At 51.0% G+C, this 16,287-nt stretch overlaps 1 protein-coding gene across 1 annotated transcript; it reads left to right on the forward strand.

Annotated features, from left to right (window-relative positions):
- Positions 1-626: 626 nt before the first annotated feature.
- LYPD3 (LY6/PLAUR domain containing 3) lies at positions 627-5,553 on the forward strand. Its single transcript, XM_032262831.1, has 5 exons — positions 627-837; positions 1,536-1,667; positions 2,228-2,398; positions 2,710-2,871; positions 4,497-5,553. The coding sequence occupies exons 1-5, from the start codon at positions 756-758 to the stop codon at positions 5,006-5,008; spliced, it is 1,059 nt and encodes a 352-aa protein (XP_032118722.1). The 5' UTR covers positions 627-755; the 3' UTR covers positions 5,009-5,553.
- Positions 5,554-16,287: the final 10,734 nt, after the last annotated feature.

Here is a 16,287-nt window from a genome sequence, read left to right on the forward strand (position 1 = left end):
TCATCTCAGTTCCTGCCCCTCTCCTCACGGCCTTCTGAGCTCAGAAGCACTGCTCTCCTTTCTGGTCCATGCTACCTCCCACCTCCAGGTGTGCCCACGTGCTGTTCCCTCTGCTTGTAAAGGGCCGTGCCCCTCTCTTGACCTGCGCTAGCTGGCTAAATCCTGCATGCTCCTTAGGCTGCATGTCAGATAACCTTGAGGAAGCCCTCACCCACCACTTCTAGACTCCACATCTCCTTGTATCATTACACTTCCTCCTTCATTGTCTTAGTCTCCATGGTAAACAATTGCTATGATTATTTGGTTAGGATCTGTCTCCCCCATCAGACTGTGAGCTCTGCCAGGATAGGCGCTGGTTCTGTCTTCATCTCCAGCATCATCCAGGCCAAAGCCAGGCACACCATAGATGCTCATTTAACAGTTACAGAACAATGAATGTCGAGTAGAGTAGCCCCAGCCTCTCTTTAAGCCCCACGACTCTCCCACTCCAGACACACAGACTTTCTCCCAGAGCTGTCAGGGAGCCTCAGCTCCCACCCTTTCCCTCCTTGGCAACTGCCCAGGGCAGGGACCGCTCTCCCAGTGGATGACGCGCTTAGGGGCGGGTCCCATCCCACAGCCGGGACGCTGAGTTGGCCCGGTTGGGCAAGGCGAGGGTTGCCTGGGGCTAGGTTACTCATCCTGGGCTCAGGTAAGAGGGCCTGGGCTGGGAGGCGGCACACCCAGGGGGGACGCCAAGGGAGCAGGACGGAGCCATGGACCCCGCCAGGAAAGCAGGTGCCCAGGCTGTGATCCGGACCGCAGGCAGGCTGCTGCTGCTACTGCTGCTTCACGGAGGTGGGTCTGCTGCCCAGAGAGGTGGAGGGGATACAGTGGGGACTCCTAAAGAGGAGGCTCCTCTGGGCACCTACAGAGAAGGCTCCCCCATATGAGTAGAGGGGGCTGTGGGCAAAGTTCCCCCATCCTAAGCAGAGGAAGCAGTGGGAAGGGTCCCCCACCATGGACAGTAGAAAAGGTTCCCCACCATGGACAGTAGAAAAGGTTCCCCACCACGGACTAGGGGGACTGTGGGCAAAATTCTCCCATCCTGAAGCTGTGGAAAGAAGTCCCCTGTCCTCGGCAGAGAAGCTGTGGGCAGAGTTCTCTCATTTGAGTAGAACGGGGCTGTGGAAAGGGATCCCTCACTGAGCAGTCTGCTGTGGGAAAAGTTCTCTCATTCTGAGCAGAAAGCTATGAGGAGCTATCGCTCCTCCCCTGGGATGAGGGGCTCCATGGCAGGGATCGCCTGCGGTGGGCATACGGGGCTGTAGGAAGGATGCGCCCACAGTGGGCATAGGGGGTGTGAGGGAAAAAAAGGTCCAGTGATTCCCGTGTTTCCAGATTTGTGGAAAGCTTTTCCCTACTCCTGCCCTGGAAAAGTGTGTGCAGTAAGACTGTCTCATCCCGGGACAGAGGGCATGGGAAGGACTATTTCTCCCTTGGGGGTGGAGGCTTTCGCAAGGAGGGCTCAGGTCTGCTTGGCCCCCCGCCCCCAGGAGCGCAGGCCCTGGAGTGCTACAGCTGCGTGCAGCAAGCAGATGACGGATGCTCCCCGCACAAGATGAAGACGGTTAAGTGCGCGCCGGGCGTGGACGTCTGCACCGAGGCCGTGGGGGCGGTGGAGACCAGTGAGTGGGGACCCTGGGCCACGCGCTCCCCTGTAGCCTCCTCTGGCCCGGCCCCGCCTTCTTATAGTCCTTTCTGTATCTGGCCACGCTCCTTTAACGCGGCCCTATCCCTCCCTTGCAGCCTAGCCGGGACCCTACAACACAGCCTCGCCCCTCCTCTCAGGCCAGGCCTTCTCTATTAACGATTACTAGGGCGAGGGGCAGAGAGTTGAGAACTGGGTGGGGCGGATTGGGAGAGCTCGGATTTGGGACGAGGCCACCTCCTATGCACCTTTTCTGCTCCACCACTGAGACCTCCCCATCCCTGCCTGTCAACCGAGCTCTCTCCTCGGACTCAGCTCTTTGAGGTTCAGCCCCTGTTCCAAGACCCTGCCCCTTCCTCCTTCGGTAGTTCTTTCCCCTCTGAGCGGCTCTTTGGGGGCGCCCGTCCACCCATCCCGGCTTGTCCAAACTCTGGCGTTGGCCTGAGGCCCCGCCCCTCCCATATCTTACCCAACTCTGGGCCACGCCCCATCTGAGACCGTGCCCACAGCTAATCCCGCCCCCGTGCCTCTCCCCAGTCCACGGACAATTCTCGGTGGCAGTTCGGGGTTGCGGTTCGGGACTCCCCGGCAAAAATGACCGCGGCCTGGATCTTCACGGGCTTCTGGCGTTCATCCAGCTGCAGCAATGCTCCCAGGACCGCTGCAACGCCAAGCTCAACCTCACTTCGCGGGGGCTCGCCCCGGCAGGTCCGTGGGGGCGGGGCCGTAGCCTCGGGGCGGAGCTATATTGGGGCACGCCCAGATGAAGGCGGAGCCGGGGCGGAGACAGGAGTACTCGGCCTGCGTGCTGGGGGTGGGGACACACTGGAGGGCGGGGCCAAGAGCAAGTAGGTGGGACTTCCTGGCTGTAGGTATCGGGAGGTTGCACCCTGGGGCGGGGCTATTAGTAGGCGGGGTCATTGATAGTGCGGGGCCACGCCTTAGGGGCGGAGCTAGAGGCCAAGCTGCGTTTCCGGATCCCTCTCGACGCCTTTCCCTCCTCTCCGCCCCCTTCGCAGGTAATGAGAGTGCATACGCGCCCAACGGCGTGGAGTGCTACAGCTGCGTGGGGCTGAGCCGCGAGAAGTGCCAGGGTACGGCGCCGCCGGTCGTGAGCTGCTACAACGCTAGCGATCATGTCTACAAGGGCTGCTTCGACGGCAACGTCACCTTGACGGCAGGTGAGCGAGCCCCGGAGCACGGGACCTGTAGGAGTTGTGGTGGCCTTTCGGAAGCATCCTGGGCGGCAGGGAGCCCTTTACGCAAAGGGCTTCCTTCACCTGCAACACATTCTGGGAACCGTGGGGCCTAAGTGCTTGTATAGTAAGGCATCATGAAAAATGCAGTCCCTTCCTCCAACACATTATTAGCGTGGGGATAGGGATGCTTTGGCCCAGAGTGTTTTGGGGGAAAATACATTTTCATAGAGGGCTGCCAGGTACAGAACGGACATACAGTGAGAAATGTATTTAAGCCTCTCAGCTTCTGCCCATGCACTGTGGGGAATCTCTAGTTCTTCGTCGTTAAAACTCAAGGGATCCCCACCCGAGTATTTAGAGATGTAACCATGGAAAATGAAATTCTTCAAACTCCATCACTAGCGAGGTATACTGTGGGAGATGTAGTTCTTTTTTATTTATTATTACTCTTGTTTTTTAAAGACAGGGTCTTGCTCTGTCACCTATCCTGGAGTGCAGTGGTGTGATTATAGCTCACTGCAGCCTCTGCCTCTTGCAGCCTCTACCTGTCTGCCTCCTGCCACAGCCTCCCAAGTAGCTGGGACTGCAGGGGTGCACCTGCATGACTGCTTACTTTTATTTTTGGTAACAGTGGGGTCTTGCCTTGTTGCCCAGGCTGATATTGAACTGCTGGGCTAAAGCGTTCCCCCTGCCTAGGTTTCCAGGAGGGCTGGGATTACAGGCGTGAACCACTGTGCCAGGTGGGGAGATGTAGCTGTGACTCTAAGACTAAATTCTGGTGGGAAAGTAAAAGCAGGGGTGAAGGCTAGAGGGACAATGGCGAGAGTGTTGTAGAAGACGTTTGTTCTGCCCTGTGGTCTTGTAAAGGGTCGTGTATCTCGGTCCAAACCTTTGTTTTAAGCCTTATTTTTAGTTCAGCCTACACACATTTCCATTCAAAGCACAATGGGAAATGTTAATCCACCGTGTGCCAAAGACAGTGAGTCTGTCTATTTCTCATAGTAGGACCTGAGTTGAGATTTTAGGATAAATGGATGTGACCCTTTCAGTCTCATATTGGGAGTTCTCTGTTCTTTTTATTCATTTATTTATTTGAGACAGGGTCTCATTCTGTCTCCCAGGCTAGAGTGCGGTGGCACAATCTTGGCTCACTGCAACCTCTGCCTCCCAGGTTCCAGTGATTTTTTTTTTTTTTTAAGACAGGGTTTCACCATGTTGGTCACGCTGGTCTTGAACTCCCGACCTCAGGTGATCCGCCTGCCTTGGCCTCCAAAGTGCTTGGATTACAGGTGTGAGCCACCACGCCCGGCCGTTCCAGTGATTCTTTTGTCTCAGCCCCTCTCCCCACCGCAAGTAGCTGGGATTATAGTTGTGCCACCACCATGCCCAGCTACTTTTTGTATTTTTAGTAGAGATGGGGTTTTACCATGTGGGCCAGGCTGGTCTCGAACTCCTGACCTTAGGTGATCCGCCTGCCTCGGCTTCCCAAAGTGCTGGGATTACAAGCGTGAGCCACTGTGCCCGGTCAGGTTCTCTTTCTTGTCTGATGCCTCCAAGTTTTGTTCTCTCCCTCCAGCCACTGACCTATCTGTGTCTCCCTCCTGCAGCTAATGTGACCGTGTCCTTGCCAGTCCGGGGCTGTGTCCAGGATGAGTTCTGTACTCGGGATGGAGTCACAGGCCCAGGGTTCACGCTCAGTGGCTCCTGCTGCCAGGGGTCCCGCTGTAACTCTGACCTCCGCAACAAGACCTACTTTGCCCCTCGAATCCCACCCCTTGTCCGGATCCCCCCTCCAGGGGCCACGACTGTGGTCTCAACCATATCTGTGGCTTCAACCACGCCAGTCACCACGTCTACCTCGGCCCCAGTGAGACCCACATCCACCACCAAACCCATGCCAGCCCCAACCACCCAGCCTTCGAGACAGGGAGTAGAAGAGGCCTCCAGGGATGAGGAGCCCAGGTTAACTGGAGGTGCCGCTGGCCACCAGGACCGCAGTAATTCGGGGCAGTATCCTGCAAAAGGGGAGCCCCAGAAGCCCCATAATAAAGGCTGTGCGGTTCCCATGGCTGGATTGGCGGCCCTTCTGTTGACCATGGCTGCGGGTGCCCTGCTGTGAGCTTCCCCACCTGGAAATTTCCCTCTCACCCACTTCTCTGGCCCTGGGTACCCCTCTTCCCATCACTTCCTGTTTTCACCACTGGACTGGGCTGGCCCAGCCCCTGTTATTCCAACATGCCTCAATATCCCCAGCTTCTGCTGCACTGGTTTGCGGCTTCGGGAAATAAAACTACCATTGTATATATCCTGCCGGGGTATTCTAGCTTTTTGAGGACAGCACCTGTATCTGTCTCATCCTTATCTCTCCACTTGGCCTCTTGTGATGCTACGACAGAGTGAGAGCAGTCAGCTGTCACAGGGAAGGTGGGAGAGGATGCTGAGCTTCCTACTGCCTTCTGCCTGGACTATGGAGGGTGGGGTGGGTGGGACAGTGACTCCCCCCCAAGCACTGCCTCCCCTCCTGCCCCCATCTTCGGGGAATCGGATCCCCATCTGTCTTCCTTATTGGACTGTGAGCTCCTCAGGGCAGGGACCGTGCCTCATGCCTGTGTGTGATCAGTTTCTGGCACATAAAGGCCTCAATAAAGATTTAATTACTTTGTATAGTGCGTTAAGGGAGTCATTTCCACTTCTTTCTCACAATAACCTCTTTAGCTGAGCTAGGGTGGACATCACAGAGCCTTTAAAGGGAGAGCTATCAGGCTAGAGCAACAGCCCTGGGGACAGTCACTGTTGGACATTTTTTTTTGTTTTTTGAGGAGTCTCGCTCTGTTGCCCAGGCTGGAGTGCAATGGCACAATCTCAGCTCACTGCAACCTCTGCCTCCCGGGTTCAAGCAATTCTCCTGCCTCAGCCTCCCAAGTAGCTGGGACTACAGGCGCGTGCCAACATGCCCAGCTAATTTTTGTGTTTTTAGCAGAGATGGGGTTTCACTGTGTTAGCCAGGATGGTCTTGATCTCCAGACCTTGTGATCTGCCCACGCTGGCCTCCCAAGTGCTGGGATTACAGGCCTGAGTCACTGTACCAGGCCATGGTTGACCCACATGGTCTAGCCCACATGTGGGTGGTCTCACTGGTGAGGGGGAGACCGGATGAAACCATTAAGTGGCATGGAGGGGTGAATGGGGCTTTTAGCAATGCCAGGGAGCAGAGAGCTTTGTTTTTGTCTAATGAGTTTGTGCATGCTCCCTAGGCTTCACCTGCCTTGCCATCCAGCTAGCCATCTGGATTTTTTTAGAGACAGGGTCTCTGTCACCCAAGCTGGAGTGCAGTGGCCCAATCATAGCTCACTGCAACCTCCAAGTACTGCCTCAGGTTCCCAAGTAGCTGGAACGACAGGCTCACCCCATCATACTTGGTTGATTTTAATTTTTGTAGAAATGAGGTCTTGCTATGCTGTCCAGTCCTCCTGCCTTGGCTTCCCAAAGTGTTGGGATTACAGGCAGGAGCCACTGCACCTGGCCTCATCTGGGTTACTAAGAGTCATTAAGTAGGCTCACCTCCTGTATCCCCCTTGTCCATAGGTCCTGAGGGTGCTGCTGTTGGTCTTTGCTTGGTGTTGGGGATCTAGGGCTTGAGCCCCACCTTCGTCTCCTCCCAATCAGATGAAGGTCTGGCTTTAGAGTTCCTGGAGGGGAAAAGCCTGGCTTGGGAATGAGAATTCCTGGTCGGCTTTGTGACTGCTTGATGGGAAGATGATCAGATATGGGGAATAGTGAGATCCTAACAGTATATTGCATTATTACTATTAATAATGGGGAGTCATGTGTGTTAAAACACTCTCTGAATGAAAAGACCCCCCCCAAACAGGCTTTGCTGAGCAACATGGCTATGGGTGCAGTGGAGTGAGTCTGAAAAGAGAGTGGAGGGCAGTGGGATAGGAGTTGATTTTATAGGTTTGGGGTAGGGCAGTGGGAAGTTACAGGTTACAGTTCAGGGTGGGTTTTGCAAGCTGGGAGGGGATCATAGGTTCTGGGAGGATAGCTTGAGCCCTGGAGGTTGAGGTTGCAGTGACCCATGATCGTGCCCCTGCACTCCAGCCTGGGTGATAGGGCAAGACCCTGTCTCAGAAAGAAAGAAAGAGAGGAAGAGAGAGAGAAGGAAAGAGAGAAGGAAAGAAAGAAGGAAATAAATAAATAAATAAATCTGGCTTCCAATGTTCTTTTTTTTTCTTTTTTTTTTTTGAGATGGAGTCTCACTCTGTCACCCAGGTGGGAGTGCAGTGGCACAATCTTGGCTCACTGCAACTTCTGCCTCCCTGGTTCAAGTGATTCTCCTGCCTCAGCCTCTCAAGTAGTTGGAACTACAGGTGTACACCACCATGCCCGGCTAATTTTTGCATTTTTAGTAGAAGCAGGTATTGGCCATGTTGGCCAGGCTGGTAGTATATTTACTTAGTGGATCTATCCACCTAAAAGTAATCAATCTTTTGCAGCTGTCACTGTTCACCCTTCCCATCTTCTTGGTGGGATACCCTCCTTACCCCTTTTGGGCTCTGAAACCCTATTATGGGCCCTGAGACTCCCCTTCCCCACCTCAACCCCTCCAACCTCCCTCCAGGTAGCTACTTGCTTGTGTTCACAAAGAGAAGAGAAAGAAAGAGCTTAATGTATTTAAAATATAATCCATTATTGTTTTGCTCATCTAGTTTCTACTTCTAAGCTCCTAGCTCTACTTGCTGTTAAAAATGCCAGATATGGCTGAGCACAGTGGCTCCTGCCTGTAATCCCAGCACTTTGGGAGGCTGAGGCGGGCAGATCACCTGAGGTCAGGAGTTCGAGACCAGCCTGACCAACATGGGGAAACCCCGTTCACTAAAAGTACAAAAAATCAGCCAGGTGTGGCATGCCTGTAATACTAGCTACTTGGGAGGCTGAGGCAGGAGGATCACTTGAACCTGGGAGGCAGAGGCTGCAGTGAGCTGTGATTGTGCCACCGCACTGCAGCCTGGGTGACAGAGTGAGACTCTGTCTCACACACGCACACACAAAGCCAGATTCTATATAACTTATTAGACTGGACATGGCTTAAAGTGTTTTTTTATGACAGAGCTCACCAAAACAGAAGTTAGAGGAAGAAGAAAAGGGAGGAGAAGGAGAAAGAAAGGGAAAACTGAGTGAGAGGATCTGGCCGTGTGAAATGCCACAGAGGGGAAAAGTTACAAAATCTCTTCCCTGTATTTTTTCCAGGGTTTGATATCTGAGGTCCGTGTGAGAGAAACTGATTTCAGCCTCAGGTGGGGCTTGCTGGGGACAAGGCAGGCGTGACAAGGGGCAGGGTGGATCTGCCTGAACTGGCCTTGCTGGTTTCTCTTCTTCCTGGGTTTGTGTGTTTTCAACGAAGGGCTTATTTAATTTTAATTACATAAGCCAGACATCATTATCTTCACACTGTCAAACATTCAAAAAATACAGAGACAGTGAGAGAGAGAGTTCAAGCTCAAAAAGCCCTTTTGAGAAATGGTTGATCGATCAGTTGCAGGGGAGGGAAATTGGGGTGCAATTTGGAAAGCCTCTCTAAATGACAAATCGCTTCCAACTTGGCGGGTTTTTCTCTCAGGAATTTATCTCACACACGTGGACGCCTGTGGCCGTTGTCAGGTCTGCCCAAGGATGTTAATTGCAGTAGTGTTTGGAACAGCAAAACATGAGGAATAACCTAAATGTTTATCAGGAGGGAACTGGTTATGCTTATGATGGTGCGCTCACACAGTTTGATGCTTTATGGGCATTATACAAATAAAATGAGCTGGGTGCAGTGGCTCACACCTGTAATCCCAGCACTTTGGGAGGCCAAGGTGGGTGGATCACCTGAGGTCGGGAGTTCCAGACCAGCCTGGCCAACTTGGTGAAACCCTGTTTCTACTAAAAATACAAAAATTAGTCAGATGTGGTGGCCAGTGACTGTAAATCCCAGCGACTCAGGAGGCTGAGGCAAGAGCATCGCTTGAACCCAGGAAGCAGAGGTTGTGGTGAGCCAAGGTCAGGCCACTGCACTCCAGCCTGGGTGAAAGAATGAGAATCTGTCTCAAAAAAGAAAGGAAAGGAAGGGAGGGAGGGAAGAAAGAAAAAAATAAAAATAATAAAAGGAGGCACATCTATTTATATTAACCTGGAAAAATCTTGAAAATAATGTTAAGTAAAATAAAAGACAAGATACAGAACAGTGTACCATCATAGGGTAAAAAAAAAAAAATCTGTGTGTAAATGCTTGTATATGCCTAGAATATGTCAAGAAACACCCAAAAAGCAATAAATACCATTGCCTCTGGAAAGGGAATTGGGTGGCCATGGGATGAGGTGGGAGGAAATCTTTCCATCCTTCCTCTCTGTGTGATGTTGGATGAGTCACACGTCTCCTCTGAGCCTCAGTTTCCCCATTTGGAAAGGGAGGCTCATAAAATGAGAGACTAGAGTTCTCCTTCCAGAGCCTGGCACACTGAAGATGCTTGTTGAAGAGAGGCTCTCCTGGCCAGGGATGGTGGCTCACACCTGTAATCCTAGCACTTTGGGAGGCCAAGGTGGGAGGATCGCTTGAGCCCAGGAGTTCTAGACCAGTCTGGGCAACATGGTGAAACCTCGTCTCTACAAAAAATACAAAAGTTAGCCGAGTATGTGGTGGCACGCACTTGTAGTCCCAGCACTCAGGAGGCTGGGGTGGGAAGATCGCTTGATCCCGGGGAGGCTGCAATGGGCTGTGATCATGCCACTGCACTCCAGCGTGGGTGACAGAGCAAGACCTTGTCTCAAAAACAAAACAAAAACTCCCACAAAAACCAAAGCAAACAAACAAACAACAAAACCAAGAACAAACAGAGGTCCTCCTCCTACATCCGTCCTCTTGGTCTGGAACTTCACAGGGAACTCGCTCCAGCTTTCTGCTTTCCCAGTGATGAAGAAGCCAGTAGCAGTGGCAACCACCAGCCTAGAGCCCACGGTGCAAGGGGATTTTCCCAACTCCCTTGCGCTCCGTGGCAAGAAAGAGGAAGGGGATTTTTCCAACTCTCTGGCAATCTTGGCAAGAAAGAAGACGGGGATTTTTCAAACTCCCTGGCACTCCGTGGAAAGAAAGAGGAAAATCTTTTCTCTCACATCTCTTCACTCCCACCCATACCTTCCTTCTTTCTTGAAACCAACTGCGGGCTTTCCCTTCGATATTCTCAGGAATCGCTAGCATTCTCTCTCCACTAAGACTTCTGGTGGGAGTAGGGGTGGACTCACATTCACCCAGCCTAATGAATGACCACGTAGGGATCCATCTCTGCTCTCCTTGCAAGGAGCCTGATGGCCTGGGTTCAAATCCCTGCTCCTGCACTAGCTTGTGGCTTTGGACAAGCCCTGTCGTCTTTCTGTGCCTCAGTTTTCTCATCTATGAAATGGCAACGGCCGGGCGTGGTGACTCATGCCTGCAATCCCAGCACTTTGGGAGGCTGAGGCAGGTGGATCACCTGAGGTCAGGAGTTCGAGACCAGCCTGGCCAACATGGTGAAACACTGTCTCTACCAAAATACAAAAATTAGCTGGGCATGGTGGCAGGTGCCTGTAATCCCAACTACTCGGGAGACTGAGGCAGGAGAATAACTTGATCCGGGGAGGCGGAGGTTGCGGTGAGCCGAGATCACGCCACTGCACTCCAGCCTGGGTAACAGAGCCAGACTCTGTCTAGAAAAAAAAAGAGCAACAGTACTAGTCCTTACTTCATAAGATTGTTGTGAGGACATTTAAAGCAGTTAATATGTCTGTACCTGCACCGTCCAGTATGGTGGCCATGAGACACATCTGGCCGCTGAGTACTTGAAATGTGGCTGGTCTGAATTGAGACATGCTAGGGATTCCGCACAGACACTGTTCCATTTGCAGGGGAACATACGGAAACATAAAATAAAAGTTACTGCATTTCAAAGATTTGGTACGCCAATAAAACAATGTCAAATATTTTATTAATGTTTTTACATTGGTCACATATTGAAATGAGACTATTTAGGACATATTGCATTAAAATGATTAAATGAACCTCACCTGTAACCTTTTGCTTTTTAAAATGTGGTTGCGGCCAAGCACAGTGGCTCACACCAGTAATCCCATCACTCTGGGAGGCCGAGGCAGGGGGATCACCTGAGGTCAGGAGTTCAAGAACACCCTGGCTAATATGGTGAAACCCTGTCTCTACTAAATATACAAAAATTAGCCTGGTGTGGTGGTGGACACCTGTAGTCACAGCTACTGGGGAGCCTGAGGCAGGAGAATTGCTTGAACCTGGGAGGTGGAGGTTACGGTGAGCCGAGATTGTGCCATTGAACTCCAGCCTGGGAGACAAGAGCAAGACTCCATCTCATAAATAAATAAATAAATAAAATGTGGTTCCTAGAAAAAAATATTTTTTTCAGACAGAGTCTCCTTCTGTTGCCCAGGCTGGAATACACTGGTACAATCATAGTTTACTGCAGCCTCCACCTCCTGGTCTCTGGCAATCCTCCCAACTCAGCCTCCTGAGTAGCTGAGACTACAGGCATGTTTCATGACGCCTGGTTATTTTTTATTTTTTATTTTTGTACAGATGGGGTTTTACTAAGTGCCCAGGCAGGTCTCAAACTTCTGAGTTCAAGTGATTGTCCCAACCTCAGCCTCTCAAAGTGCTGGGATTACAAGCATGTGCCACTGTGCCTGGCCAGAAAATGTTTTTTTTTTTTTTTGAGACGGAGTTTCGCGCTTGTTACCCAGGCTGGAGTGCAATGGCGCGATCTCGGCTCACCGCAACCTCCGCCTCCTGGGTTCAGGCAATTCTCCTGCCTCAGCCTCCTGAGTAGCTGGGATTACAGGCACGTGCCACCATGCCCAGCTAATTTTTTGTAGTTTTTTTAGTAGAGACGGGGTTTCACCATGTTGACCAGGATGGTCTCGATCTCTTGACCTTGTGATCCACCCGCCTCGGCCTCCCAAAGTGCTGGGATTACAGGCTTGAGCCACCGCACCCGGCCCAGAAAATGTATTTTTAAAATGTATTTATTTTTCTTCTGAGATGGGGTCTTGCTCTGTCACCCAGGCTGGAGTGCAGTGGTGCGATCATGGCTCATGGTAACCTTGAACACCTGGGCTCAAGAGATCCTCCTGTCTCAGGCTCCTGAGTAGTCCTGAGGGGACTATAGGTGTGTATCACCATGCCCAGGTAATTAAAAAATTTTTTTGTAGAGATGGAATCTCACTGAGTTGCCCAGGCTGATCTTGAACTCCTGACCTCAAGCAGTTCTCCCTCCCTGGCCTCTGGAAGTGCTGGGATTCCAGGCGTGAGCCACTGCACCTAGCCAACTTTTGTTGTTTTGTGTCTCTGAATTCTGGAGCTGTTTGTCACTGCAGCATAACTTAGCCAATCCTGACCAATACATTCCCTCATCTCCTTCCCTTGTTCTGCAATTGGAATCATTTGCAAACTGGTGAAGTCCTCCCACTGACTATAACCCGGTCGTGACTCCCCAGTACTCTCAGAGTTAGATTCCAATGTCCCACCATGGCTTACAAGGCCACACAGGACCTGGTGACTGCTGCATGCTTGTCTTTAACCCCTCCCTTCCCTTTTCTTACTTTCACGTTCCAGTGACACTGAACTTTTTGGTTTACTGCAAGCATCAAACTCTTCCGCTCACTTCCAGGCCCTGTGTGTGCTGCTCCTTCTGTCTGGAGTGCTTTTCCATTGTCCTTCCCTCTCTACCTGGCTGACATCTACTCCTTCTTCAAGACTCAACTTGGATGTCCTCTCCGTCAGGTAGCTTTCCTGACCACCAGTCTGGGTCATGTGCCTCCCTTGGGGCTTCCCCCATTATCGTTTTGGTCACGAGGATTGTTGCTGTCTGGGTGTATTGGTCCATTCTCACATGGCTATAAAGATACTACCTGAGGCTGGGTAACTGATAAAGAAAAGAGGTCTTTATTCATTTATTTATTTTTATTTTATTTTTTAAATTTTATTTTGCTACTAGGTCAGTGCAAAAGCATATTTGTTTATTTTGAGACAGGGTCTTACCCTGTCACCTAGACTGGAGTGCAGTGTAGAGATCTCAGCTCACTATAACTTCCCCCTCCGAGGTTCAAGTGATTCCCCTGCCTCAGCCTCCTGAGTAGTTGGGGTTACAGGTGTCTGCCACCATGCCTGGCTAATTTTTGCATTCTCAGTAGAGATGGGGGTTCACCATGTTGGCCAGACTGGTCTTGAACTCCTGACTTCAGTTGATCCACCCACCTTGGCCTCCCGAAGTGCTGGGATTCTAGGTGTGAGCCACCATGCCTGGACAGAAAAGAGGTTGAATTGACTCACAATTCTGCTTGGCTGGGGAGGCCTCAGGAAACTTACAATCATGGCAGAAGGTCAAGGGGAAGTATTTCTTACATGGTGGCAGCAGAGAGAGTGAGTGTGTGTGAGAGAGAGAGTGAGCAGGGGAAATTGCCACCTTTAGACCACTAGATCTCATGAAAATGCCCTCATTATCACAAGAACAGCAAGGGGGAAACTGCTCCCGTGATCCAATCACCTCCCAGCAGGTCATTCCCTCACAGGTGGGAGTTACAATCAGAGATCAGATTTGAGTGGGGACACAGAGCCAGACCATAACACTGGAGGACATGTCTGTCTCTGCCCTGGACTTTGAGTCTCCCGAGGGCAGGGCTGGGGCTGTGTCGTCTGCTGCACACACAGCTCAGGGCTGGGCACAGAGGAAGGTTTCAATCAGTTTGTTGAATGAATAATGCATGACTTCAGATGTTAGGCAGATCTGTTCCGCACGGGATTTCTGAGAAGTGAGGGTGCTGTCTCTTTCTCTTCTCTGCACTTCCCTCCTGACAGGCTTTCTGGAGAACTGAGACTTCACAGCTGGCACAGTTCGTTCCTGGAGGTCAGCTCTATGCTGCAGGGAAGTGGTTGTGGTTTCTGTGGAAAGTCCCAGAGCAATTCATCTCTTCTTGGTTCCTCCAACCAATCAATCCAATCCAAATTCCTTTGCTAACTCAACACTTTCCCACATTTTTATTTTTACTTTTGCACAAACATTTTATTTATTTATTTATTTATTTTTTGAGATGGAGTTTCGCTCTTGTGACCCAGGCTGGAGTGCAATGGCGCAATCTCGGCTCACCACAACCTCTGCCTCCTGGGTTCAGGCAATTCTCCTGCCTCAGCCTCTCGAGTAGCTGGGACTACAGGCGTGCACCACCACGCCCAGCTAATTTTTGTATTTTTAGTAGAGACGGGGTTTCACCATGTTGACCAGGATGGTCTCGATCTCTTGACCTCGTGATCCACCCGTCTCGGCCTCCCAAAGTGCTGGGTTTATAGGCATGAGCCACCGCACCCAGCTGCACAAACATTTTAAATGAATAATTTAAAACATAGAGAAGTTAAAATAATTTTACAGTGAACACTCATATGGACCCATCACCTAGATTCTATTTTTTTTTTTTTTTGAGACACAGTCTCATTCTGTTACCCAGGCTGGAGTACAGTGGTGCCAGGCATGGTGGCTCCCTTCTGTAATCCCAGCACTTTGGGAGGCCGAGGCAGGCGGATCATGAGGTCAGGAGTTCGAGACCAGCCTGACCAACATGGTGAAGCCCCGTCTCTACTAAAAATACAAAAATTAGCCAGGCATGGTGGCACATGCCTGCAAATCCAGCTACTCAGGAGGCTGAGGTAGGAGAATCACTTGAATCCGGGAGGCGAGGTTGCAGTGAGCCGAGATCATGCCATTGCACTCCAGCCTAAGCAACAAGAGTGAAACTGTCTCAAAAAAAAAAAAAAAAGAAAAGAAAGAAAGAAAATAAATACAGTAACAATACAAATATAACGTTATTCTGGATATTTTTCTTTTTTCTTTCTTTTTCTTCCTTTTTTTTTTCTTTTTTTCTTGTTTAGAGACAGGATCTTACTGTGTTGCCCAGGCTGTGGTGCAGTGGTACAATTGCAGCTCACCGCAGCCTTAAACTCCCAGACTCAAGCGATCCTCCCATCTCAGCCTCAGGAATAAGGAATTACAGTTGCATGCCACCATGCCAGGTTAATTTGAAAAAACAACTTTTTAGTGCAGAGAAGGCTACAGAAATAATTAATTAATTAATTAAAAAATATTTTTGGCCTGGTGGGGTGGCTCACGCCTATAGTCCCAGCGCTTTTGGAGGCTGAGGCAGGTGGATCATGAGGTCAGGAGATCAAGACCACTCTGGCCAACATAGTAAAACCCCATCTCTACTAAAAATACAAAAATTAGCCATGTGTGGTCCAGCTATCAGGAGGCTGAGACAGTAGAATTGCTTGAACCCAGGAGGTGGAGGCTGCAGTGAGCCAAGATCACTCCACTGCACTCCAGCCTGAGCGACAAAGTGAGACTCCGTCTCAAAAAAAAAAAAAAATTTTTTTTTTTGGTAGAGATGGATCTTATGGTGTCCAGGCTTTTCTCGAACTCCTGGCCTCAAGCAATCTTCACACCTCAGCCTCCCAAAGTGCTGGAATTGCAGGCATGAGCTGCTGTGCCCTGCCTATGCTGGACAGTTTTTGTTTGCCTCTTCAGGTCGACTCTCCGCCTCTCTCCACCATACTTCTGGGAGTTTGACCATGCCTTGGGATCAGCATGGACCACAGTGGGCTTCCCGAACCTCTAGCTTTCTGCATCAGTTCGCCCAATGGGAGACACTGGCAAGAAACTGGAGGGTGGGTGTTTATTTCCCCAGCTCCCTTCCTGAGGTGGGGTTGCCTGGGGCTCCTGTATCTTTCTACCCAAAGCCACTGCTCCCTGCAGGGGTCTTCTCCACTCACGTCCAGGTTCTGGCAACGACTGACGTCAGGCCTGTAGGTGGTAAAAGCTACCCTGAAGTGCTGCACCACCCTTTGTGGTCTCCCCACCCACTACCTCCACCCTTGTAAATAGACTTTTTTTTTTTTTTTTTTAAGACAAGAGTCTTGCTCTGTCACCCCGGCTGTAGTGCAATGGCATGATCTCAGCTCACTGCACTCTGCCTCCCGGGTTCAAGCAATTCTCGTGCCTCAGCCTCCTGAGTAGCTGGGATTACAGGCAGATACCACCACTCCTGGCTATGCTTTTTTTTTTTGAGACAGAGTCTTGCTCTGTTGTCCAGGCTGGAGTGCAGTGGTGCCATCTTGGCTCACTGCAAACTTTGCCTCCCGAGTTTAAGCAATCCTCTTGCCTCCTGAGTAACTGGGACTACAGGCATGCACCACCAGGCCTGGCTAACTTCTTTGTATATTTCGTAGAGACAGGGTTTCATCATGTTGGCCGGGCTGGTCTCGAACTCCTGATCTCAAATGATCTGCCCACCTCAGCCTCCAAAAGTGCTGGG

This window comes from Sapajus apella, unplaced genomic scaffold (genome assembly GCF_009761245.1).
Source record: "Sapajus apella isolate SASKATOON/1434 unplaced genomic scaffold, GSC_monkey_1.0 scaffold130, whole genome shotgun sequence".
Lineage (NCBI taxonomy): Eukaryota > Metazoa > Chordata > Mammalia > Primates > Cebidae > Sapajus > Sapajus apella.